This window comes from Piliocolobus tephrosceles, chromosome 2 (assembly GCF_002776525.5).
Source record: "Piliocolobus tephrosceles isolate RC106 chromosome 2, ASM277652v3, whole genome shotgun sequence".
Taxonomy (NCBI): domain Eukaryota; kingdom Metazoa; phylum Chordata; class Mammalia; order Primates; family Cercopithecidae; genus Piliocolobus; species Piliocolobus tephrosceles.
This window is the reverse complement of record NC_045435.1, coordinates 87,950,262-87,973,724: the sequence shown is the minus strand read 5'-3', so window position 1 is coordinate 87,973,724 and position 23,463 is coordinate 87,950,262. Positions and strand designations below refer to the sequence as shown.

At 53.5% G+C, this 23,463-nt stretch overlaps 1 protein-coding gene across 4 annotated transcripts; it reads right to left on the bottom strand.

Annotated features, from left to right (window-relative positions):
* Positions 1-29: 29 nt before the first annotated feature.
* NCKIPSD (NCK interacting protein with SH3 domain) lies at positions 30-22,988 on the bottom strand. 4 transcript variants are annotated; one of them, XM_023231793.2, is made up of 13 exons: positions 22,698-22,988; positions 19,999-20,108; positions 19,460-19,664; positions 19,157-19,268; positions 18,403-18,896; positions 17,175-17,345; positions 16,917-17,003; positions 16,691-16,829; positions 16,494-16,574; positions 16,165-16,293; positions 15,987-16,079; positions 15,674-15,846; positions 30-1,177 (listed from the first exon to the last, which is right to left on the bottom strand). In XM_023231793.2, exons 1-13 carry the CDS (start codon positions 22,971-22,973, stop codon positions 974-976), a joined length of 2,274 nt encoding a protein of 757 aa, XP_023087561.1. In that variant the 5' UTR covers positions 22,974-22,988; the 3' UTR covers positions 30-973. The 4 variants fall into 4 exon arrangements, with proteins under 4 accessions (XP_023087561.1, XP_023087560.1, XP_023087562.1 ...); XM_023231792.2 differs by lacking the exon at positions 30-1,177 and adding an exon at positions 10,651-11,555; XM_023231794.2 differs by lacking the exon at positions 30-1,177 and adding an exon at positions 10,651-11,555 and having other exon boundaries at positions 19,157-19,247.
* Between the last annotated feature and the right edge of the window lie 475 nt (positions 22,989-23,463).

Below are 23,463 nucleotides of genomic sequence, written 5' to 3'. Positions count from 1 at the left end.
GCGCATGGCAGCTCTGAGGACGGAAGCTCTTGACGCCATCTTTATTGAGGACGTGAGCGCTGCTCATGGTGCTGAAGAGAGCACGGGGGTTCGCCGCCGTTAGGTCCGCCCTCCCCACTTTCGGCCGCCGCCCTCACCCACCTCCCTCCTTCTAGGGCGCTGTCCCAGCTCTGTCTCTCAGTCTTTTTCTCCCCTTCCAGATCTCTTGTCTCCCTTCCTGACCACTAGTTCTGAACCGTGTCCCGGATTTTGGTCTAAAATTTTGGTGCTCATGAGCGTTCTCATGATTCTGGGAGCGGATACTGTGTGAAATCTTGGGGTAGAGGGGACGATGGCTGGACAGGGATCTGGGGTGCCAGCACCCCGAACAATAGCTTTAACTATCCGATCAGCTAGTTTTATGAAACATGTCGCGACCACCTGCTTGTTTGGAGCGCCCCTGCGGAGCAGGAACCGGAGAAGACCCTCCCGAGGCGGGAGCAGAGGACGAATTCTTCCCTGCCTTGCCTGTCCCCAGCAGTCTCCCGGGCTCGGGGCCCCTCCACTGGAGGCTGCACACCCTCCGAGGCTGAGGGTCCCGAGTGCTCTGGGATGCCACGTGGAGCCCGGCGTTGCCCCATGGCTGCGGGCCCCGCTTCTTCGGATCCCCGCCCCTCGTCTGCCACGACCGCATCCCTTAACCCCTTGAAGGGACTGACACAGAAACGCAGTCCTCCCCCCACCCTCGGTGCATTCCAGCTCTCCCTAAGTAACTCCTGGCACGCGCCGGTCTCGTCAGGCCAATGGGTGGACCTGGCGCAACAGACGTCACAAGAAGAGCGGAGGCGAGGGGTGAAAGCGGAGCACTCCAATCAGAGCGTCATTGTTTCCATTGGCACAATGGGAGGCTCCGCCCCTCACGGAGGACTCGTCGCATGGGCGAGGGGAATCCAGGGGTTGTCGGCTAAACGTGAGAGATAGTCCGGGAGGTACACTATACGGACCGGCCTCCAAAGGCAGAATCGATAACGAGATGCAGCGCCGGGTGCAGAGGACGCGGGCATCCCGACACCCAGGAAGAGGTCAGGGCCGGGACCCCAGAACGCTCCACAGGGTGCGGCTCCCGCAATGGGGTGGATCCTGGTTCTAACAGGGGAGGGACTCCCAACCAAGGCCTCTGGCCCGCCCTGAACGCTACCTATGACATCACCATCAACCAATCAGTGTGCGCATTCTCTCGCCCCTTGACTTCTCCGCTTCCGGGAGGCGGGGCTCCTGCGGGTCCCACCTCCCGAGCGCCCCTTACGGCTACCAAGGACAGGCAGCAGGTCTCCAGTTGTGCCCTCTGCCGTCTACGAATCTGAGGACCTCCCGAGGATCAGAGCTCTGGGCCGGATACACGGCCGGGGTTCCCACGGGTTTGTGGGTGGGGGTGGAGGATCTGCAGAGGCGCTTAGGGCTGAACTCCTTTGAATGGGAGCCAATCGGTGCAGGGGCTGGAGAGGCGAGTCCCCCAGAGTGGTTTTATGTATTTATTTATTTAGAGACAAGGTCTTACTCTTTCGGAGTGCAGTGGTGATCACAGCTCACCGTAGCCTCGAACTTCCCAGGTTCACGCGATTCTCCCACCTCAGCCTCCCGAGTAGCTGGGACTACAGGTACGTGTCACAACACTTGGCTAATTTTTGCATTTTTTGTAGAGACGGGGTCTCACCAAGTATTGAACTCCCGGTCTTGAACTCCTGGGCTCAAGCAATCCGCCCGTCTTGGCCTCCCCCGAAGTGCTGGGATTATAGGTGTGAGCCTGGCAACCCAGAAGTGGTTTTGACAGCACCAGCGCTTTCTGGGTCCACAATCTAGTGAGTAGAGGGCACAAAACCTGACGCCACAGAGGGAGACAGGCAGGGGCTCTGCTGGGGAAGGGTGCTAAGGTCCCAGAGGAGGTGTCTGAGTCACCTTCGAGACCTGGGAAGCCTTCTTGCATAAGATGCCCGAGCAATGCCTTGAATGACCAAGGGGACATCTGCATCTGCAAAGGAAGGGCAGGAGGGATAGGGATGGGGGGTGGGCATCCTAGGTCTTGGAGACTGTGTGGGCAAATGTGCAGAGGCATAAAGGGACTATGGCTGAGGGAAATCAAGCCCTGCCCTCTCACCTATAGGGCTGGTGCTGGCCCCAGCTAACACTCCTTTTGGAGAGCAAAGCTCCTCACTCCTGAGCGGTGAGATCGATTGCAGATCGCTCTCCATGTTGCTCCCTGCTGTGTGTCCCCACTGTCATCCTCCCTTCGTGGCTGTTTTGTGGAGCCCCACTCCTTCCATCTGCACTCACCTCTATGCCCCAGCCCCAGTGGCAGTTCCTAATGCTCCCGGTAAAAAAACAAAAACCAAATGTTGGTGATAGTGGTAATAGTTCTTCTCTCCACCTCCAAATTTTGCCCTTGCCTCCTAATAAGACCCTTATGTGGTTTAACCTCATTCTTTTTTTTTTTTTTTTTTTTTTTTTTTTTTTTGTGAGATGGAGTTTCACTGTCACCCATACTGGAGTGAAGTGGTGTGATCTCGGCTCACTGCAACCTCCACCTCCCAGGTTTATGCGATTCTTCTGCCTCAGCCTCCCGAGTAGCTGGGATTTCACGCACCCACTACCATGCCCAGCTAATTTTTGTATTTTTAGTAGAGATGAGGTTTCACCATGTTGGCCAGGCTGGTATCAAACTCCTGACATCTAGTGATCTGCCCGCCTTGGCCTCCCAAAATGCTGGGATTACAGGGATGAGCCACCATGCCCAGCCTATCCTCATTCTCTTATCAGCTCCCAACTAGAGGTCCACCCAGGACCTAGAGACCTGGATTTGAGGCTCTTGGGGGGCAGATGGAGATATCAGAAGACCAGAAGTTAGGGTTGTGGCAGATACTGCCTGCTAACACTTCTCAGCGTCTTTCCTTCTCCTGCCTTTTCCACCCCACCCTGTGTTTGTCTACTCCTTTTCAGGAGAAGACCTGGCCAACCTGTCCAGCTCAATTATTCAGCAGTTCTTTGACCTCACTGAGATCTCCAATCCATTGTACATCATCTCAGCTATTGACCTGTGCCATTAGCCTTATAGAGTCCAGTGCCATGGCAACTCCCTGCCCTGTTCTTCTTAGACAAACTTGCTGGGTTAAAATCTAACCCCAGTTAAAATAGACTATGTATTCTTTGCCTCTAGTGCAGCAGAACATTGCTGGAGGAAAACAAACAACCATGATAATTGGTCTCATTTTATATTCATGACCACAAGCCTCAGTATTATATTGGAGGGCCTATCCAGTGCAGTAGGGCAAGAAAAATAATAAAAAGTTATGAAGATTGGAAGGGAAAAAAACTCATTGCCAAGCAGTAGGATTGTATATGTAAAAATTTCAAAAGAACCTATACGTAAGTTGTTAGAATGAGTCCGGCAAAGTTGTTGGACATAAGATCAATATATAAAAATCAGATGTAATTTCTATATGTCAGCAACAATTAGAAAATAAATTTCTTGGCTGGGCATGTTGGCTCAAGCCTGTAATCCCAGCACTTTGGGTGGCTGAGGCGGGAAGATCACCTGAGGTCAGGAGTTTGAGACCAGCTTGGCCAACATGGTGAAACCCTGTCTCTACTAAAAATACAGAAATTTAGCCGGGCATGGTGGTGGGCACCTGTAGTCCCAGCTACTCAGGAGGTTGAGCCAGGAGAATCACTTGAACCTGGGAGGCAGAGGTTGCAGTGAATGAGAAAAACAAACAAAAGAAAATAAATTTCTTAAAAACAATGATGTTTACAACAGCATCGAGTAATATCAAATGCTGAGGAATAAACCTAATGAAAGATGTGCAAAGACTACATACACACATACAAAAAAACTATAAAACATTATTGAGGGAAATAAAGACATAGGCCTGGCATGGTGGCTCATGCCTGAAATCTCAGCACTTTTTTTTTTTTTTTTTTCTTATTTGGAGACCGAGTCTGGCTCTGACGCCCAGGCTGGAGTGCAGTGGCCGGATCTCAGCTCACTGCAAGCTCCGCCTCCCGGGTTTACGCCATTCTCCTGCCTCAGCCTCCCGAGTAGCTGGGACTACAGGCGCCCGCCAGGTCGCCCGGCTAGTTTCTTGTGTTTTTTAGTAGAGACGGGGTTTCACCGTGTTAGCCAGGATGGTCTCGATCTCCTGACCTCGTGATCCACCCGTCTCGGCCTCCCAAAGTGCTGGGATTACAGGCTTGAGCCACCGCGCCCGGCCAATCTCAGCACTTTAGAGGGCCAAGGTGGGTGGATCCCTTGAGGTCAGGAGTTCAAGATCAGTCTGGCCAACATGGTGAAACCTCATCTCTACTAAAAATGCAAAAAAATTAGCTGGGCATGCTGTTGTGCAACTGTAATCCCAGCTACTCTGGAGGCTGAGGCAGGAGAAGTGCCTGAACCTGGGAGGCAGAGGTTGCAGTGAGCCAAGATCATGCCATTGCACTCCAGCCTGGGCAACACAGCCAGACCCTATCTGGAAAAAAAAAAAAAAAAAAGTTAAAAAAATGAGAAAGACATAAAGTGAAAAATTCTTCCAAGATTGGAAAAGTCAGTATTATAAAGGTGCCAGTTCTCCCAAATTGATATATGGATTCAATGCAACTTCAGTTAAAAATCCCACTAGATTTTGTGTGTGTGTAAATTGACAATCTAGATTTGGCAGCCTGAGCAACATAGCAAAACCCCATCTCTACAAAAAATACAAAAATTAGCCAGGCGTGGTGGCACATGCCTGTACTCCCAGCTACTTGGGGAGGCTGAAGTGGGAGGATCATGTGAGCCCTGGGGAGGTTGAGGCTGTAGTGAGCTATGATCACCTGCTGCACTCCAGCCTGGGCAACAGAGCGAGAGACCCTGTCTCTAAAAAAAGAATGAAAATAAAAAATAAAAAGAAACCAAGATTGTGTGGTACTGGTACGAGGATAGGAAGACTAATGGAACAAAATTCAGAGACGGGCCTGAAGATGTGTGGAAACTTGAATTTTGACAAGAGTGGCTCTTCAGAGCCAACATGAAGAAAGCATTTCCCCCCGCCCACCCCCCAGGAGCAACCCTATTAACTGAAAGAATAGGCTTTTCAATAAATGATGCTGGGTCAGTTGGATATCCATATAGAAAAAATTAAATGAGACGCCCATTTCACACTGCTTGCATAATCAATTCCATATAAATTTGACATCTGGACGTAAAAAGATAACATACAGCTTCTAGAAAACAGTATAAGAGACGACCTTGGTTTTTTGTGTGTGTGGGTGGGTTTTTTTTGTTTTTTTTGTTTTTGTTTTGAGACAGAGTCTCACTCTGTCACCAGGCTGCTGGAATACAGTGGTGCAATCTTGGTTCACTGCAACCTCCAACTCCCTGGTTCAAGCAATTCTCCTGCCTCAGCCTCCTGAGTAGCTGCGACTACAGGCGTGCACCACCACACTCAGCTAATTTTTGTATTTTTAGTATAGATGGGGTTTCACCATGTTGGCCAGGATGGTCTCGATCTCCTGACCCTGTAATCCACCCGCCTCAACCTCCCAAAGTGTTGGGATTACAGGCGTGAGCCACTCATCTGGCCAAGAGAAGATCTTAAAGGTGACTTTAAGCAAACTTTTTTTTTTTTTTTTTTTTTTTTTTTTTTTTTACAGTGGGGGCTGGAGTGCAGTGGCCATTCACAAGTGTGAAAGCAAAAATTAAAAAAAATTTTTTTAGAGATGGGGGTCTCACTTTGTGGTCCAGCCTGGAGTACAGTGGCGCGATCATAGCTCCCTGCTGCCTCGACTTCCTAGGCTCAAGGGACCCTTCTCCCTTGGCCTCTGAGTAGCTGAGACTACAGGTATGCTCCACCACACCCAGCTAACTTCTTTAATTTTTTGTAGGGACAGGGTCTCATCATTTTGCCCAGGTTGGTCTGGAATTCTTGGGCTCAAGTGATCCTCCTGCTTTGGCCTCCCAAAGTGCTGGGATTACAGGCATGAGCCACCACAGCCAGTCAAGATTTTTTTTTTTTTTTTTTTTTTGGGAGACAGAGTCTCGCTCTGTCGCCCAGGCTGGAGTGCAGTGGCCGGATCTCAGCTCACTGCAAGCTCCGCCTCCCAGGTTTACGCCATTCTCCTGCCTCAGCCTCCCAAGTAGCTGGGACTACAGGCGTCCACTACCTCGCCCGGCTAGTTTTTTGTATTTTTAGTAGAGACGGGGTTTCACCGTGTTAGCCAGGATGGTCTCGATCTCCTGACCTCATGAACCGCCCGTCTCGGACTCCCAAAGTACTAGGATTACAGGCTTGAGCCACCGTGCCCGGCCAAGATTTTTTAACAGGACAGGATTGTCTAACAGGACATAAAATGTACTAAAGGAAATAATAAAACTAATAAAGTATTGATAAATTGGATTATATAACGATTAAGAACCTTCTTTTATCAAAAGACATTAAAAGTAGAAGATATTTTAAGATAGAACATTCATGGACTCATATCCTGAATACATACTACAAATCAATAAAATATACACAAACAGATAAATGGGGCAAGAGATTCGAATAGTTACTTCACAAAAGAGAACATTCAAATAATAATGAAAAGGTGCTCAACCTCTTTAGTCATCAGGAAAATGCAAATTGAAAAAAATAAATACTGGTCAGGTGAGGTGACTCACGCCTGTAATCCCAGCACCTTGGGAGGCTGAGATGGACAGATCACTTAAGGCCAGGAGTTTGAGACCAGCCTGGCCAACATGGCGAAACCCTGTCTTTACTCAAAGCACAAAAGTTAGCTGGGCATGTTGGCCCACACCTGTGGTCCCAGCTACTCGGGAGGCTGAGGCAAGAGAATCACTTGAACCCAGGAGATGGAGGATGCAGTGAGCTAAGATTGCACCACTGTACTCCAGCCAGGGCAACAGAACAAGACTTTACCTCCAAAAAAAATGCAGGGGAGGTGGAGGCGGGGGGAACTATTCTACCAGAATAGCTAAAATAAAAATGACTTGACAATACCAAGTTTTGGGAAAGACAGGGAAAGCTTGAACTCTCTGACACTACTGAAGGAGCATACATTGGGTACAACTACTTTGGAGACCTATTTGGCAGTATCTGCCTGTGACCCTAAAATTCCACTCTTTATTTGGGAATATATATCCTCCAAAAATAATGCATATGAGCAACGTGAAGACATGTACAACAGTGCTCCTGGCAGCAGTATTTGCAATAGACAAAAATTGGAAACAACTGAAAGGCCATCAACAGTGGATGGATACACCGGGTGCGGTGGCTCACGCCTGTAATCCCAGCACTTTGAGAAGCCAAGGCGGGTGGATCACCCAAGGTCAGGAGTTTGAGACCAGCCTGGCCAACATGGAGAAAACTTCTCTATTAAAAATACAAAAATTAGCTGAGTGTGGTGGTGTGTGCCTGTAATCCCAGCTACTTAGGAGGCTGAGGCAGGAGAATTACTTGACCCCTCATCCTGGGGTTGGCATTATGCTTGTGCAGCTTATGGCTCAGCACATGTGCCAGAGACACGGTGCCAGCACATTTTTTTTTTTTTTTTTTTGGGTCTCACTCTCACCCAGGCTGGAGTGCAGTGGTGCGACTGCTCCTGAGCATAACTGATTCTTCCACCTCAGCCTCCCGAGTAGCTGGGACTACAGGTGCGGGCCACCACGCCCAGCTAATTTTTGTATTTTTTGTAGGGATGGGGTCTCCCTATGCTGTCTGTCCAGGTTGGTCTCAAACACCTGGGCTCAAGTGATTTTCCCGCCACGGCCTTGCAAAATGCTGCGATTACAGGCGTGAGCCACCCACACACTTACACGCCCATTCCTAGCTGTAGCTTCAGAAATTTCTGACCCAGAAGTCAGCCCAAACCCCCTCACTGTCCCCCAAAATTTGAGTTCGTCTCAACTCTACCCAAACACTCCCCTTTCTTGGGGTGGCTTAATGCTGTCTCTCATTGCCCTTCCTACTGCCTAGCCACATATCACATCTACCAACCCTCCATGCAGCCATAGATGTGTTCTATCAAAGACAGTTCCCTCCCCAAGAGGACTTCTCTGGCTAATCATAATCTGCCTTTGGTTGTAATTTTGTGTTGTGAGGTGTTTGCTGAAGAGGCCCTGGAGTCCCTCAGAGCATGCTTGCTACCAGGAGTCAGCATTTATGTAACTTCATCAGCTGGGGCTTCTGCTTCTCTTACAAACAGGTGCCAGGGCCCACCTTGGGCAGAAGTGAGTAGAGGCTTCTGCCATGGGGCCATACCTTGTTTGACCTAGGTGCCAGCACTGGGACCGATGGCACAATACAGTCCTACCATTCCCACAAGGTTTGTGTGTGCATCATGACAGGAAACACGGCAAGTCACAGAGGCTGTCCAATGTCCCTGTCTCAGCTTCCTGAGGACCTGTGCTTTCTACTGAAATACACTATCTCATGAGAATACTTCCCTGCCTTCCGCACCGCAGTGAGAAAGGAGTTGTGACTGGAAGTCAGTGTCATCAACTCTGGAAATGAAAAGGGAGGCCAAATGTCTCCAGGGTTAACAGTAGTAACCAGGTCGGGCATGGTGGCTGATGCCTGTAATCCCAGAACTTTGGGAGACGGAGGCGAGTGGGTTACTTGAGGTCAGGAGTTCAAGACCAGCCTGGCCAACATGGCGAAATTCCATCTCTACTAAAAATGCAGGAATTAGCCGGGTGGGGTGGCGGGTACCTGTAATCCCAGCTACTGGGGAGGCTGAGGCAGGAAGAATTGCTTGAACCCAGGAGGCAAGGGTTGCAGTGAGCCAAGATCATGCCACTGCACTCCAGCCTGAGCCACAGAGCGAGACTCTGTCTCAAAAAAAAAAAAAAAAAAAAACAAGAGGGGCTGGGCCTGTAATCCCAGCACTTTGGGAGGCTGAGACAGGTGGATCATCTGAGATCAGGAGTTCGAGACCAGCCTGACCAACATGGTGAAACCCCATCTCTACTAAAAATACAAAAATTAATTGGATGTGATGGTGGGCACCTGTAATCCCAGCTACTCGGGAGGCTGAGGCAGGGGAATCATCACTTGAACCCGGGAGGCAGAGGTTGCAGTGAGCCAAGATCACGCCATTGCATTCCAGCCTGGGGGACAAGAGCAAAACTCCATCTCAAAAAGAAAAAAAAAAAAAAAGTTAGTAACCAGGTTGTGTCCCACAGAGCTTTACTGGGGGCCAAACACTGTCAACCCCTCCTCAGGTCCGTGTGAGCCTGTGCACCTGGCCTTCTGAGAGTTAGCAGTGAGCAGGGCGTCCCCCACCAGGCCCCATACTTTGCTCCCATGGGTTTCCTATGGAATGTTCCTGCCTCAACTTCTGAGAGCCTCTTGCTGGGGAGTCCCATCCTTAGCCCTTGCCTCCCTGTGCTGCTTTACCTTCTTTTTGGAAGGATAACTGCCCTCTGTTTTCAGCACCCCAATGAGAAAGAATAAGCAGCGTCAGTGATTCCTGATGTGTGGAACCATCTGATGAATGAGGAGTTTGGGTAAAAAATAAAGGGAACTGATGAAAACCACTTCTGTGTGAAGCACAGTGGTGTGTGCCTGTAGTCCCAGCTGCTCGGGAAGGTGAAGTGGGAGGACTGCTTAAGCCCAGGAGTTGGACATCAGCCTTGAAAAGATAGCGAGACTCAATCTAGAAAACAGAAACAAAAACACTTCTGACTGTTGTCTGCCTGTGGGTTTCTGACTCTGCTCCCAGACTTATGGCGAGAACTTCTTTGCTAACTCAGGAGCCCACAAGAACGAAGTTTTTGCCAAATTTTGGCCCTGAGTTCCTCTAAAACAGTAATAGAGACCTAACCCCATGCTTGTTAAGACCCTCTTTCTGCCCTACCATGATTACCAAATCTCTGCTAAGGTTGTAAGATGCGGTGATCTTGGGGAAACAAGGACAAATGGGGGAAGAAAATAGGGCTGGACAGGTCCAAGCATTCACAGAGGCCAGGGCTGGGGGTAGGTTGGGGCCTGCTTCATTTGAGAACAATTATGAAGGACAATAGGGTTTCAACAGGGGGACAGTACCAGTATTCAAAGCAAAGCAAAAGATGTAAGTGAAAGATGTAAGTGGACCGGTGCAATGGGTCATACTTATAATCCCAGTACTTTGGGAGGCCAAGGCAGGAGGATCACCAGAACTGAGGTGATCGACACCAGACTGAGCAACACAGTAGGACCCTGTCTCTACCAAAAAAAACCTTTAAATTAGCTGGGCATGGTGACTACTGTAGTTTCAGCTACTCAGGAGGCTGAGGCAGAAGGATCACTTGAGCCTGGGAGGTCAAGGCTACAGTGAGCCTGGGTAACAGAGTGAGACCCTGTTTCAAAAAAAAAAAAAGAGAGAAAAAGAAAGATGTAAGTGTGTAAGTGAAGCCTGGAGATGCAGACACCTGCAAATGGGCCACTGGGGGGCACTTGGCTGTGGCTGGGGTCCAGGAGAAGTGGGAGCTCAGGAAAGAGAGGCTGGAACTGGGCTCAAAGGGCCTTGAAGGCCAGGCCTGTCAGGGTCCATCACCTCCTCAGGCTGGAGAAGTCAGTGCAAGCTGCAGTGATGGGGTCCTGAGGCCCCAGTACTTATGCCCATCCTTTCCCACTGTCTCCCAAGATCATACAGGGAAGCCTGTTTCCAGATGCCTGTGATTTATTTCCAAAGGAGAGCTACAGCACATAGGAAAATACACATGGCTTTTCAGTCTACATTTTTACAGAGAAAAGAGATTCGGTCATCGGCTTTCTCAGTGCCATCATCCTGTTCCATAAGGCTCTGGGATAGATGGCATGTCTCCAAGATCCCGCTTTCAAAGCAGCAGCTTGGCCAAGGCCTCTGGGGGTAGGAGTGAAGGGCAGCGACCCCCATGTGGGGGTAGAGGGGAGCACATGAGCAGCACTCACTGCAAAGCTAAGGCAAAGAATAGAGCTGGTGGGAGATGCCTCCCCTCACCCCAGGGGCATGGCTTGCTGAGGCCCAGGATACAGACCAGGAGGGGTGGGGACGGGGGTCTGGTCCAGCCTGGAGCAGCAGCAGGACTCTGAGTGTACACGTGGGTGTGGGGTGAAGAGGGGGGCATGCTGAAAAGGAAGCCTACCAGGGTATAGAGGAGTTTTAGCTTGCATATTCCCCCTGCCCCAGAACAGCTCCCAGACCATGGTCCCCAATCCTACACTTGGCCCCTCTAGTAAGTTCTACTTCAGGTGGGGGGTCCTGCTCAGGTTCCTTCTGCCACCTTATCCCCTCCCACTGTCAGTGCAAAACATTCTTAGGGCCAAGCCCCTGAGTCCCCTGCACACTGACTGGAGCTGCAGGGAAGGGAGGACAGCAAGGTGCTAGCTGGGAGCCTCCCCCAGCACCGGGAATTCCTTGCACATCTCTCGGACAATCATGCGGTCCATCTGGCACTGGGGTGAGGTCTCCTCCTCATTCAGGATGCGTCGCAGTACGGCCTGCAGGTCGGGTAGCCGGTGGCGGTGCTGCAGGTAGGGTGTGGTGCGGACTACAGCATGCATCAGGGAGAGGTACTCCATGCGCAGCTGTGGGAAGAGCAGGCCAGCTCAGGGACCCCAGGGAAGTACTGCAACCACCACTGGTCAGGGACAGGACCCCACTGTCCCACAGACCCCAGGGCTGTGGACCTAAATATCAGGGCTGCATCCCCAGCACCCACAATATACCTGGCGCAGAATTGGTCTTCAATAGTTTTTGAGTAAGTGAATACATGAATCATCCCAGCCACCGACAGCCCCAGGTATGGGGCCTGCCCAGGGGGGGCCTGCCCATCCTTTGAAGCTGGTCCCTCAAGGTGCCTCTGTCTGTCAGTCAGAGGCCCTCTGCTTCTCATCCTATCCTCTCTTGCCCTGGAAGATCTCGTGCACATTCCCAGCTTCAAATAGTGACCCACTCTCACACCTCTCACCTAGAACTCCCCTGTGAGCTCCAGACGAGAATATTCAACTGCCCACTTGTCATCTCCTACACATCTCACAGACCTCAAATCCACATATCCACAATCAAACTCATGATCTTTCCCATCCTCCCAGAGTTGAAGGATTTTTCATGTTCTTACCTTTAGAAAGAGCACTGTTGTCGATTCAAAAGCACAGGCCTGAAATATGATGTCCTCTTTCTTCTTGTCTCCCACATATCTCATATTCAAGCCATGTCTAAGACCTGGCCATCCTACCTCCTACATATGCCCCGAATTCATCTCTAACAGCCTCTCCTCCAATCTATACTCCCAGCACCTCTGGCTGAACCAGTTCCAACAGCCCTTATTATATATGTGTGTGTATGTGTGTGTGTGTGTGTGTGTGTGTATATATATATTTTTTTTTGAGACAGGGTCTCATGCTGTCACCCAGGCTGGAGTGCAGTGGTACAATCTCGGCTCACTGCAACCTCTGCCCCCTGGGTTCAAGCGATTCTCCTGCCTCAGCCTCCCAAATAGCTGGGATTACAGGCATGCGCCAAACTGCTCAGCTAATTTCTGTATTTTTTTTTTAGAAGAGACGGGGTTTCGCCATGTTGGCCAGGCTAGCCTCAAACTCCAGACCTCAAGTGATCCGCCCACCTCGGCCTCCCAAAGTGCTGGGATTACAGGCGTGAACCACTGTGCCCAGCCAGCCCTTATGACTTGACAGCTTGTTCTTACAGAGACCCCCAATCCATTAACTTGACCTAGCACTATGTCTGCTTCCCTCAACATCCCTCATTTCTCTCTTTACCTTTACTTAGAGGAATAATACCAAAACCTCCTTTAGGCAGCACACCCTGCTAAGTCCCAGCCCTGGGAGTCATACCGAGGTGCCTGCACATCAAATGCCAGTGTCTAAGCTATAGACAAATGCAGAGCCATGTGCAGGCCTGAATGTCATTCACCACCACAAACCTCAAATGGACACGCAGCACTGCCTAGGCCTCCTGCTGCTTTTCTCTGTTGTGTCACTCTCCCCTAGAGTAGCAATAATACCCACCCTCTCTGTCTTCGAAACCTACCTACCTGGTCAGCTGGCTTTGTGCTTCATAAAGAGAATACAGAAGAAATCTTGCAGAAACCTGTCTTTCCCCTCAGTACCCACATCTCACCTATCCCTACCAGAATGAGCGGCCCTAGCTCCTGTCCATGTGGGCCTGGACCTGGACTCCCTCTCCTGCCCCATCCACTTGACTCCTGTGGTGGCTCACCATCTCCAACACGCCACCTATCTCTCTGTGCTTGCTGGACCATTCCCTCTGGCTCAGAACATGCACCATCATTCCTACCATTTTTGTCTTTGTTTTTTAAAGAGACAAGGTCTGGCTCTGTTGCCCAGGCTGGAGTGCAATGACACAATCATGGCTCACTGCAGCCTTGACCTCCTGGGCTCAAATAATCTTCCCACTTCAGCCTCCAAAGTAGTTGGAATCACAAGTGCATACCACCATGCCCAGCTAATTTTATTTTTTACTGTGGTCCATCAGGCTATACAGAGGTCTCATTATGTTGCCCAGGCTGATCTTGAATTCACGGACTCAGTGGTCCTCCTGCTTTGGCCTCCCAAACTGCTGGGATTATAGGCGTGAGCCACTGCACCCGGCCAACATCCCCCATCTGTCGCCCAGGCTGGAGTGCAGTGGTGTGATCTTGGTTCACAGCAACCTCCACCTTCCGGGTTCAAGCAATTCTCCTGCCTCAGCCTCCCAAGTAGCTGGAATTACAGGCTCCCACCACCACGCCCCGCTAATTTTTGTATTTTTCGTATTTTGTATTTTTAGTAGAGACCATGTTGGCCAGGCTGGTCTCCAATTCCTGACCTCAAGTGATCCACCCACTTCAGCCTCCCAAAATGCTGGGATTACAGGCATGAGCCACTGCACCTGGCCAACATCCCCCATCTTCAAAACACTCTCCCTGGCCAGGCACGGTGGCTCACATCTGTAATCCCAACACTTTGGGAGGCTGAGGCAGGTGGATCGCATGAGGTCAGGAGTTCAAGACCAGTCTAGCCAACATGGCGAGACCCCATCTCTACTAAAATATAAAAATTAGCTGGGTGTGGTAGTGGGTGCCTGTAATCCCAGCAACTTGGGAGGCTGAGGTGGGGAGAATCACTTGAACCCAGGAGGTGGAGGTTACAATGAGCCAGGATTACGCCACTACACTCCAGCCTTGGCAACAGAGGGAGACTCCATCTCAAAAAATAAACAAACAAACAACAAACAAACAAAACTCTCCCTATCCCCATGCCATCTCCCTCCAGCAACCTCCCTATTTTTCTCTTTCCCTTCACAGAAAATTCACAAGAGTTGTCTCCATTTACTGCTTCCAACCGTCCCCTCATTTCTACTCCCCAATAATTTCAAGTTCTCTCAAACTTTCATTCTGACTCTCCTTCTTGCACCCCACTGACACTGCTTGTCAGGCACCACTGACCTCTGTGTGGTGAATCCAATGGCCAACCCCAGTCTCGCTCAGGCTCCTAACGGTGTAGAGATGGCTGATCATCTTCCTCTAAACACGGGGCTTTGGGCTCCTGCTTTCTTGGTTCTCTTCCTGGGTTTCTCCCTAGTTGTTTCAGTTGTGCCCAGGGCTGCAGCCCAAGCTTCCTGCTGACCTATCTATCTCATTTCTGAGGCAATCACACTGTCACAGGCTTCCCATCATATCTCTGCATAGACAACTCCAAAATGTCTCTCTAGTCTCAACTCATTCCCCACTGCCTCCCTGATGCCTTGGGTACCTCGGTATCTAGTAGGTATTTCCCCACTCTTGACACATTCAAAACACAACTCTCTATCTTCCCCGAAGAAGTTCTCCCAGCCTCCCCAACTTCTTTTTTTTTTTTTTTTTTTTTGAGATGGAGTCTTGCTCTGTCGCCCAGGCTGGAGTGCAGTGGCGCAATCTCGGCTCACTGCAAGCTCCGCTTCCCGGGTTCACGCCATTCTCCTGCCTCAGCCTCCCAAGTAGCTGGGACTACAGGCGCCCGCCACCTCGCCCGGCTAGTTTTTTGTATTTTTAGTAGAGATGGGGTTTCACCGTGTTAGCCAGGATGGTCTTGATCTCCTGACCTTGTGATCCGCCTGCCTCGGCCTCCCAAAGTGCTGGGATTACAGGCGTGAGCCACCGCGCCCAGCCACCTCCCCAACTTCAAAAATCAGCACTTCATCCATCTAGCTGCTCAAGATAAGTCAAGTGGCAAGCCCTGCCAGATCCACTTACTAAACACTCTACAGCTGGCCTCTTCTTACCACTGCCATGGCCTATCCCGTCCCCACCCCATCCATGCCACCTGGACCACTGTGGCTGCTTCCCCACTGGCTGGCTTCCACTCTGCTGGCACGCAGTTCAGATTCCATGTGGGATGTTGATTACATCACATTCCCTGTTCCTGAGATCACGACCTCCTGCAGCAGCCTCCGAGGCTTTGTGTAAACTCCATCCTCCATGGCTCATCTCCCACCACTCCCTCCTCTCCAGCCTCCTCCAGTCACATCACCTCCAGATCACCTCATGCTGGCTCCTTTGGGTCTTGGTGCACCTATCGTGGCCTCCTTCACTTACCTGGCTCCAGCAGTGACTGTGCCCCCTCATCTCCACTCAATGTCATGACCCCCACCATTTTGTTTCAGTTTCCACACAGCGACCCTCCCTGCTGCAGCCACCTCCAGGCACCTTGTCTCCCGGTGACAGGTCTGCGATGTGCCGCACAGTGATGTCAATGAGAGCCATCATGTCTGTGTGGTAGAAGATGGCAGCTGTGGCCGGGCTGCCAAACACATCCTGCAGAAACTTGAGGACAGAGTGTGGCGGCTGTGGCTCATGTCTGAAGATGCGCACAGGGTCATCTAGGAGGCAGGGGTCACAGCGGTCAGGGTGGACCTTGTGGGGGTCCCAGAGTCACCCCAGGAGGTTACGGGAGTCATGGCAGGGGTCATGGAGTCACAGGGCATCGAAGTGGTACCCGCGCAGATTCCCGGGCCCTCACCCCCTCTGTTCAGGAGCAACAACAGCTTCTCGGAGAAGATCTTGACATTGGCGTGTTTGCTCAGGGCAGCCATGATGACATTCTGGTCAGGGGCTAAGGAAGGACATGGGTATAGGCAGGGTGCTGAGCCTGAGAGCACTCATGTGCTCAGCCACCACCCGGCCAGGCCCCACCCCACCTGGCAGGTGCAGGTTGAGAGCCAGAAGCAGGTTCACACAGAGGTCTGGCAGCTGTTCTGTGGTGTCCAAGGGCAGCCCGTCCTCGACGATGCTCAGTAAGAACTGGGCGAAAGGCGTGCCCAGGTGCTCTGCGAGAGAGGTGCACAGAAGTCTGCAGCCCCATTCTCCCCCGATCCCTGCACCACCCACCCTTCCTGGCTTTCTGTGAGCCTTGGGGATAGCCTATCCGTGCTAGGCTGTGTAGTCAGCAGGTCCCAGGCCTTTGGGCAATGGGTCCTAAGCACTGGCTTAGGACCTGTAATCAGCTGGTCGGCGACTGCATTCTTACCATAGTGTGCATAGGGCACTGCCTCTCCCATGGAGAAGACCATGGCCAGGATGAGGGCAGAGTAACAGAGTTTCTGGTGGTCTGGGGGGACAAGGGAGGCAGTCAGAGTCCCCAAAGATAGCAGGAAATCCCAGCAGATGGCAGGACCACCCTCCAGATGGCAGGAAGTTCCCTCCCACTCCGCCCTCCAGCCTCACCCTGCGTGTCTGTCTGCATGTCCCTCGCCAGCTCCACAGGCAGCACAGATGACACAAGCGTGGAGATGATGGCTGCGTCCAGGCTGCACATGGCGCCGAAGCACTTGAGGAGCAGCAGCCGCAGCGATGCTCGGTGTTCCTGGCAGGGAACCCTGCATGCTCAGTGCCTGAAACTCCCCCACTACCTAGGTCTCTCCATTACCCCTCCCCTCCATCCTGCACATACCATTTGGTAATAGGCCACCAAGGCCAGGACAGACTCGAACTCATTTCTCTTGCACATTTTCTTGCAAACTTCAGGGTCTGCATCAGTCTAGAGGAATGAGAAAGTGAGAGCGTCAGCCAGCATGAGCAGAGCTGTGCGGCCACACAAGAGAGGGCTGAGCACATATGTGTAGGGGAGACTCCTAGCACTGTGAGGGATGCTACAGGGCAGGGACCACTGTTTCCCATGTGGGGTGTGTGTGTGGGCCCCTACCCTTACCAGAATATGCAGCAGCTCCTCCAGGTAGCAGCGGATGACACCCTCGTCCTCATACAGTGCCCAGCTGCGCTGCTGGGCGTCGTCCTTCCGTCGAGCCAGATCTGCAAAGATCACTTCCAGCCTCTGCTGGTCATGGCAGACCTGCCCTGAGGGCAGGGCCATGCTGAGGTCCTAAGGGGAGAGGGCAAGGCATGACTCAGCACACTTCCTGCCCTCACCATCTCCAGGAAGCCTCCAAGGCGTGGAGAGTCCTCCTGTGGACCTATACTCCATGAACTCAAGTCCCTCCTGGCCCACACTGGACAGGGGGCTCAACTCCGGTCTTGATGACCTCCCAGGACAGGAGTCAACAGAAGACTCATCTGTAGGGGGGTTTTCAACAGCTCACCTCTCATCCCAGACCTGGATAAACATCCCCAACTAGGGGGGCCATGAACTCTGTCACTGCCAGAAGGTGACTCTGAGACCTCACTCTCCCATTCCACACAAAACGGCACAGGCCTGTCATCTACCAACTTGCCACATTTTCCTTGAACCCTGCTGACCAGGAACTGGCTGTTGTGCCCAGCATAGCCAAGCCCATTGGCCCACTCCCCAACACCCAAACTAGAAGTGTAAGAGGAATCACGGAGCCCTAAAGAGGGACCTTTGGTTTGTCTGACCCCAATCATGTATGTTGGGCTCACCGCCCCCATCCTGCTCGTGAGTGCCAAGGATGCCACCCATCCCATGATGCCCACACACCTCACTCCCTCTCGTCCAAGTCAGCAGCTAGGACTCCATCACAGCTCTCCCAGCACCCATGTCTCTTACTGCCAAGGTCAGCATGGCACTACCCTCACCCATGCCGTGTCCATTCCTTCCCTGCAGCCAGACAGAACTCGTGGTCACCCGCATCTGGTCTCATCTGTCACCGCCCCAGGTCTCACCTCCTCTTACAGCACCCAACTCCCTCACTCCCTGTGTTCCAGCCCTGCAGGCCTTGTTCTACTTCCTCCCACAAGCCAGGCTCAGTCTTGCCTTGTGGCCCTTGTCCAGGCTGCGCATCTGCCTGGAATGCTTGTCCTTCCTTTCTGCTTCAGAAATCAGCTCAATGTCCCCAGTGCCCAGCACAATAAGAGCTCAGAGCCAGAGCTTGAGAAATACCTGTAATGTACAGGCTGGACAGTGTGTGACGGTGGGAACAGGGTGGGTAGCAGGGTGCCCCTGCTGTGCCGTCCACCCTCACCTTGCCCTCTACGAGTGAGAGGAGGACCTGCTCCATGACAGGTGAGCTGGCCGGCACGGAGGCCTGGATGTGGCCCACTATGACGCCAATGGCCACCCGGCATAATTCGTGGCTCAGGCCAGTGTTTCTCCGCACCAGCTCCATCAGCTCGGCCCCAATGGTCCTGGGCACAGCCGCCTCAGCTGCTGCCTTCTCCTCTGTGGTCCCCAGGCTCAGTGTACCCAGGGCTTCCAGGTCATCAGAGGCTGAGGTTGTACCAGCTGCCAGCTCTTCTTCTGCAGGGGGTTCAGGTGCTGATGCCTTGGAGGGAGGGGGCTGGGCTTGGGACACAGTGGTGTGGGTGCCTCGGCGGGGCACAGGTGGGGGTGTGGGTGAGCAGCTGGAACCCGGCTCAGATGGGCTGGAGCCAGTATAGAGCGTGTCCAGGGAGGTGCTGCTGACTGAGGAGCTGCTGGATACAGAGTTACCCCCGGAAGGCCTGGTGTTGTGGCCACCTGCAAGCAGTGAGAAGAAGCTGTGCCAGGGTAGCCCCCTGGAAAACCATACCCTTCACAGCCCAGATCCCCTGTCCCCCAATACAGGGGCTAGTTTCTCTGCTAGGCACTGTCTCCTCACAAAGCCCAGAGCCCCTAATTGCCCCAACATGGGAGTCCTGCCCTCCTCCCAAGCTTAGAGCCTCCATCTCCCTGACACAGGCAGAACAACCATTCCAAGCATAGGGTGCCTCCACCTGAATCCCCCTAACCCTTCTTACCATTCCCAGAGGCCATCAGGGCCTCTCGGTCTCGGCGCTTCACTGGTGGGGGAGGTGTAGCGGGTGCTGCTCGGCGAGGCTGTGGTGGGATCTGGGAAGATGGAAGTGGGATCTGGAAGATGGAAGTAGGATCTGGGAGGACAGACTGACATCTAGGGCAGCAGCCAGGCTCGGGTCCTGAGCCCTGGTTGTGGGCGGGACTATGGCTCTGGGCCGCGTCATTCCTGAGTGGACCCCTTGAGCCTCTGGATGAAGCCTTAAGCCCCACCCACCTCCCTTCTCCAGGATGCCCTCACCACACACCTGGTAGAGGCCTCCATCTGCCCCAAGATGCTCAGAACTGGGTAGGCTGTGCTGCCGCTCGAACCCAGCTCGACACACCCCATTGGGCTGCCTGGCCACAGCAGCATCCAAGTGGTGGTCACTGGTTGATGGGGTCATAACTGCAACACTGGAGGCTGAGGGGCCTCTGCGTGACAGGGTCTCTTTCCGGTGGTGGATCAGCTTCCTGATGGAGGGACAGGGAGGCTATTGGGGGGTTGCATCTCACACCTCAAAGTCCTCATATGCCCCCGTGGGATGCTGGGACCCCACAGCCCAGGCCCCTCAGACACCCCCATCTCCTCCATGCTCCACCCCAGCCTGCAGTACCCTATACTATCCTTAGTCCTGCACTCTGCACACTCCTGGTGCTCACTGAAGGACCCGACCCCACCATGCTCACCGGGAGGTGCCACTCCCCCACTACCCCTGCCAACCCTTGCATTTCCCATGACACTCACTGAAGGACCCGACCCCACCATGCTCACCGGGAGGTCCCACTCCACTCCCCCAACACTCACTGGAGGACTCCACGCTGTTCCAGGCTGTACTTGCCACCATCCCGCATGGCTGTGTTGTGTACAGCCTCGATGGCCCGGTCAATGGCCTGGAGGACATCCTGCTCCAGGCCCTGGGGGGCAGGGGACAGCAGTTAGACCTGAAGGCCAAATGGAGGTGCTCAGCCCAGACCCAGCCCAAGATAGAACCCAGGGCAAAGAAGCAATACAGCTAAAGCCTTGAATGCTAGACATAGCACAGAAAGTTGAACCAGAATATGGAACTGGGTTCTCAAACCGCATCACTCAGGGAGCTGAGGCACTGGTGACCCCCATGCTGCCACATTACATATTAGGTCCTGATCAGGATTTTACCCCACAGCAAGGCTCTTGGCTAAGATGTTTCTGAAAATCAGAGGTCTAAAGCAAAAACATAGCCCAGGGACTCCCAGCTTGCAGCCAAGAGCGCATACCTAGTCTATCCCTGGTCTTGGCTCAGAGCCCAGGTTGAGATGCCAAACAGGAAGCCTCCAGTATCTGGAATCCTTAATACATCACTCTGCATCTTGCTGATCTTCCACAAAACCAAGGTCACACCCCAGAACAGCCCTGTCCTTGTAAGAGTCCTCTGTAAGCCCTGGGTGCTGAGAATGGGTCAAAGGGACTTACCCTCCCTAACCCTGCTGCTGGCCCTCATCCCCACAGGGTGTCTCAGCAAGCTTCCAGACCTGCCCTGGGAAGCAGTTCTGTGTTTGCGGCAAAAGATAAACATGAGAGAGGGGCCTAGCCCCTGCTCCAGGCTCTTATTGCCATCCCCAACATCCCAGGGGTCCAGTCTACTCTGCCTATCTGGCATGGGGGGTATGGGGTAGCAGCTATCAAACCAGCTACCCCCAGCCCTCCCCTGGCCTTGGTACACGTAGTCCATCAGGCTACACAGGAGCCCCAGAGCTGAGATGAATTCACTCCACCATGGGTTTGAGAAGCTTCCCTGTTGGGGACAGACAGGTGGGCACAGAGGTCAGCAAAGCCCTCCAGGTGGTATGAGGTGTGCCAGAGTGCAGGGAGAGGAGATGGGGGACAGAAAGAGAAAGAGACAGACAGAGAGAGAGAGAGAGAGAGAGAGAAAGGAATGGGGAAAGAGAGGAGCTCAGAGAGGAACTGAGAGGAAAACAATGCAGAAAGAAACTCAGAGCCAGAGCCGGAGTGTGGGGGGAGCTGGAGGAAGAAACAAAAACACACATAGGTGGAGTCGGAACGACACAGGCAGAGGCACAGAGTCACAGCAATCCAGACAGAGACACGCAGAAAGAAACTGAGAGACAGTGACAGAGAAGATGGTAGCCTCTATGCCCTCCCAAATACCTTGCCCCACTGGTCCTGGCTGGGGACAGGGGACTCACAGGTCCTTGAGCTATGCCCAGTAGGGGAAGAGACAGGACTTTCCTCAGAGGCCTTCAATGAGACCCCATTCCCAAAGAGGTTGGGTCTGACACACTTACTGGGTCTGACACACAGCAGCCATGGTGTCCACAGCCCCCCCTCCCACCCTGGCACTCCTAGATGAGATCATGCCAAGGGTCTATGAGGAAGCCCCTAGGCCCCCAGGGCCCATCCTCCCTGGTAAGACCAGATGACACTTCCAAATTTATCCCGTTATTTCTGTCCTGAACCGGGCTAGGACAGGATGTTTCCTAAAGGATAGCGACTAGGACGGGGCGGGGGTGTCTGGCACAGGCCCGGCAGCTCTGCGCCCTTCTTCCCCGTGGTCAGAATAGACCAGCTGGAGATACCACACCCCAACCCCCGCAGCAGGGCTACTCTTAGGGAAACAGGAACTGGGACTGCAGCTTCCACTGGAAGGAAATGGGGCCACGGTCAGACCAGGGGAAGCTATAAGAACTCACTTCGTCACAATGGGAGCAGTCCTCACTCCAGACTGGGGACAAGAAGGGATGGAGCCCCTCACTTTCAAAGGAAGACAGTTTGAGAAGTCAGGGTTGGGGAGTGGAGGGAGCAGTGCCAGACAGTGTCAAAAGGGGCATGGGTCCTTGGTTCAAATAAGGTTGGGAGAGACTTAAGAGCTTAGAGGGTGGCTGAGCACAGGCTAGTGAAAGACACTACCAAAGCTTGGGTGTCACATAGGAGATGGAGATGTCTATAGCTCTAGGGTCCAAGTTAGGGGGTTGAGGACCTGGAGGATGGTTGGGGAAACAGGTGGTGTCCAAGGTGGTCCAGGTTTCAGTGGTGGCTCCAACGGGGGGCAAGGTGCGGGGGGGGGGGGGGGGGGGAAAAAAGGGGGGGGGGGGGGGGAGGTTGATTGTGGGGTCCTAGGAATCCAGAGAAAGGGCATATTAAGGGTCTGGGGTCTCAGAGATTTGAATAATTGGCCAGGATTCGGTTGGGCTCAGGGTCGCCATTCGGATAGCAGACTCGATACTGAAGGGTCTGAGGTCCTGACGAATCTCAGTCCCAGAGTTAGGCTTTTGGTCGATCGGGATTGGGCTAAGGGCCTGGTCTTTTGTGGGTGATGCTGACTCTTGGCAAGGGGTCTCAGTCCCTGTGGGTCCGGGGGTCTCAGGGTCAGGTTCTCAAACTCCCTCTCTGATAGAGGTCTTGGCCTCGGGTCCCGGAACGGGTGGGGTTCCTGGGTCGGTTCCGCGGGGCTGTGAAGGGGTCCTGCCGCAGGGGCGCGGAGGCCGGGCGGGGAGGGGCGCACTCACCTGCAGGCGGCGCAGGTAGGCTGGAGGCACGTAGCCCGTCTCACCACTGCGCGCCCGCGCTGCCAGCCACCAGTGCGAGCTGCTTCGCTCCAGCACCAGGAAGGTCTCGCCGGCGGCGAACGCCAGCGCGTTGGGCTCCGCCGAGCGGAAGGCGTACAGCGCGCGGTACATGGGGCCGGGCAGGGCAGGTGCAGGGAAGGTGGCAGGGGCTACGGAGCCACAACGCCAGGCCGGGAGCGCCGCGCCGCGCCGCGCTCGCCCCGCCCCGTGACACATCACGCAGGCGCGCGCGCGCCCGCCCGCCCGCCGAAGCCCCGCCCCGGGCTCTATCGTTCCACGCATCGGAGAGCAGCGCCCCCGCGCGGCCCCAAGAGGTGCGGCGGGGCGGGGGTCGACAGCTCGCTGTCTACTCTGGTTATGGTCCCTCCTGGCTCCAGGCGCCTCATCCCCGGACCCCGCACCCTCACTCTTCATCCGGCCTCAGCTTCACCCGTCCAGCCCTCTGCTCCCTTTCCGCGCTTCAGTCCGAACGCTGCGTCCCGTCCTATCTCACGGTGAAAGCGCGCTCTGCCCGTAGCGGGTGCGCCCCCGCCGCCCTGGGGGAGTGGGGTCCCATCTACTAACTGCAAGGACAGCGACTTTACCTCGAAAGGACGATCTTGCTGATCCGAAACTTGGAAGTCCCCGCGGGGCCCGGCTGCCGGTGTGTCTAGGCCTCACCACCTCTCTTCACCGAGTGCCGGTGGTGGCCAGTGGGGAGCAAGTG

Bases quoted from the DNA above. Each gene is read 5' to 3' on its own strand.
- NCKIPSD (XM_023231793.2), bottom strand. From the start codon at position 22,973: ATGTGTCACGGGGCGGGGCGAGCGCGGCGCGGCGCGGCGCTCCCGGCC. The intron at 17,346-18,402 runs GTGAGGGTGGAC...CTCTCCCCTTAG, and splicing joins TCTCACTCGTAGAGGGCAAG to GACCTCAGCATGGCCCTGCC. The intron at 15,847-15,986 runs GTGAGGGCCCGG...CCTGCCTCCTAG, and splicing joins GTTGCTCCTGAACAGAGGGG to ATGACCCTGTGCGCATCTTC.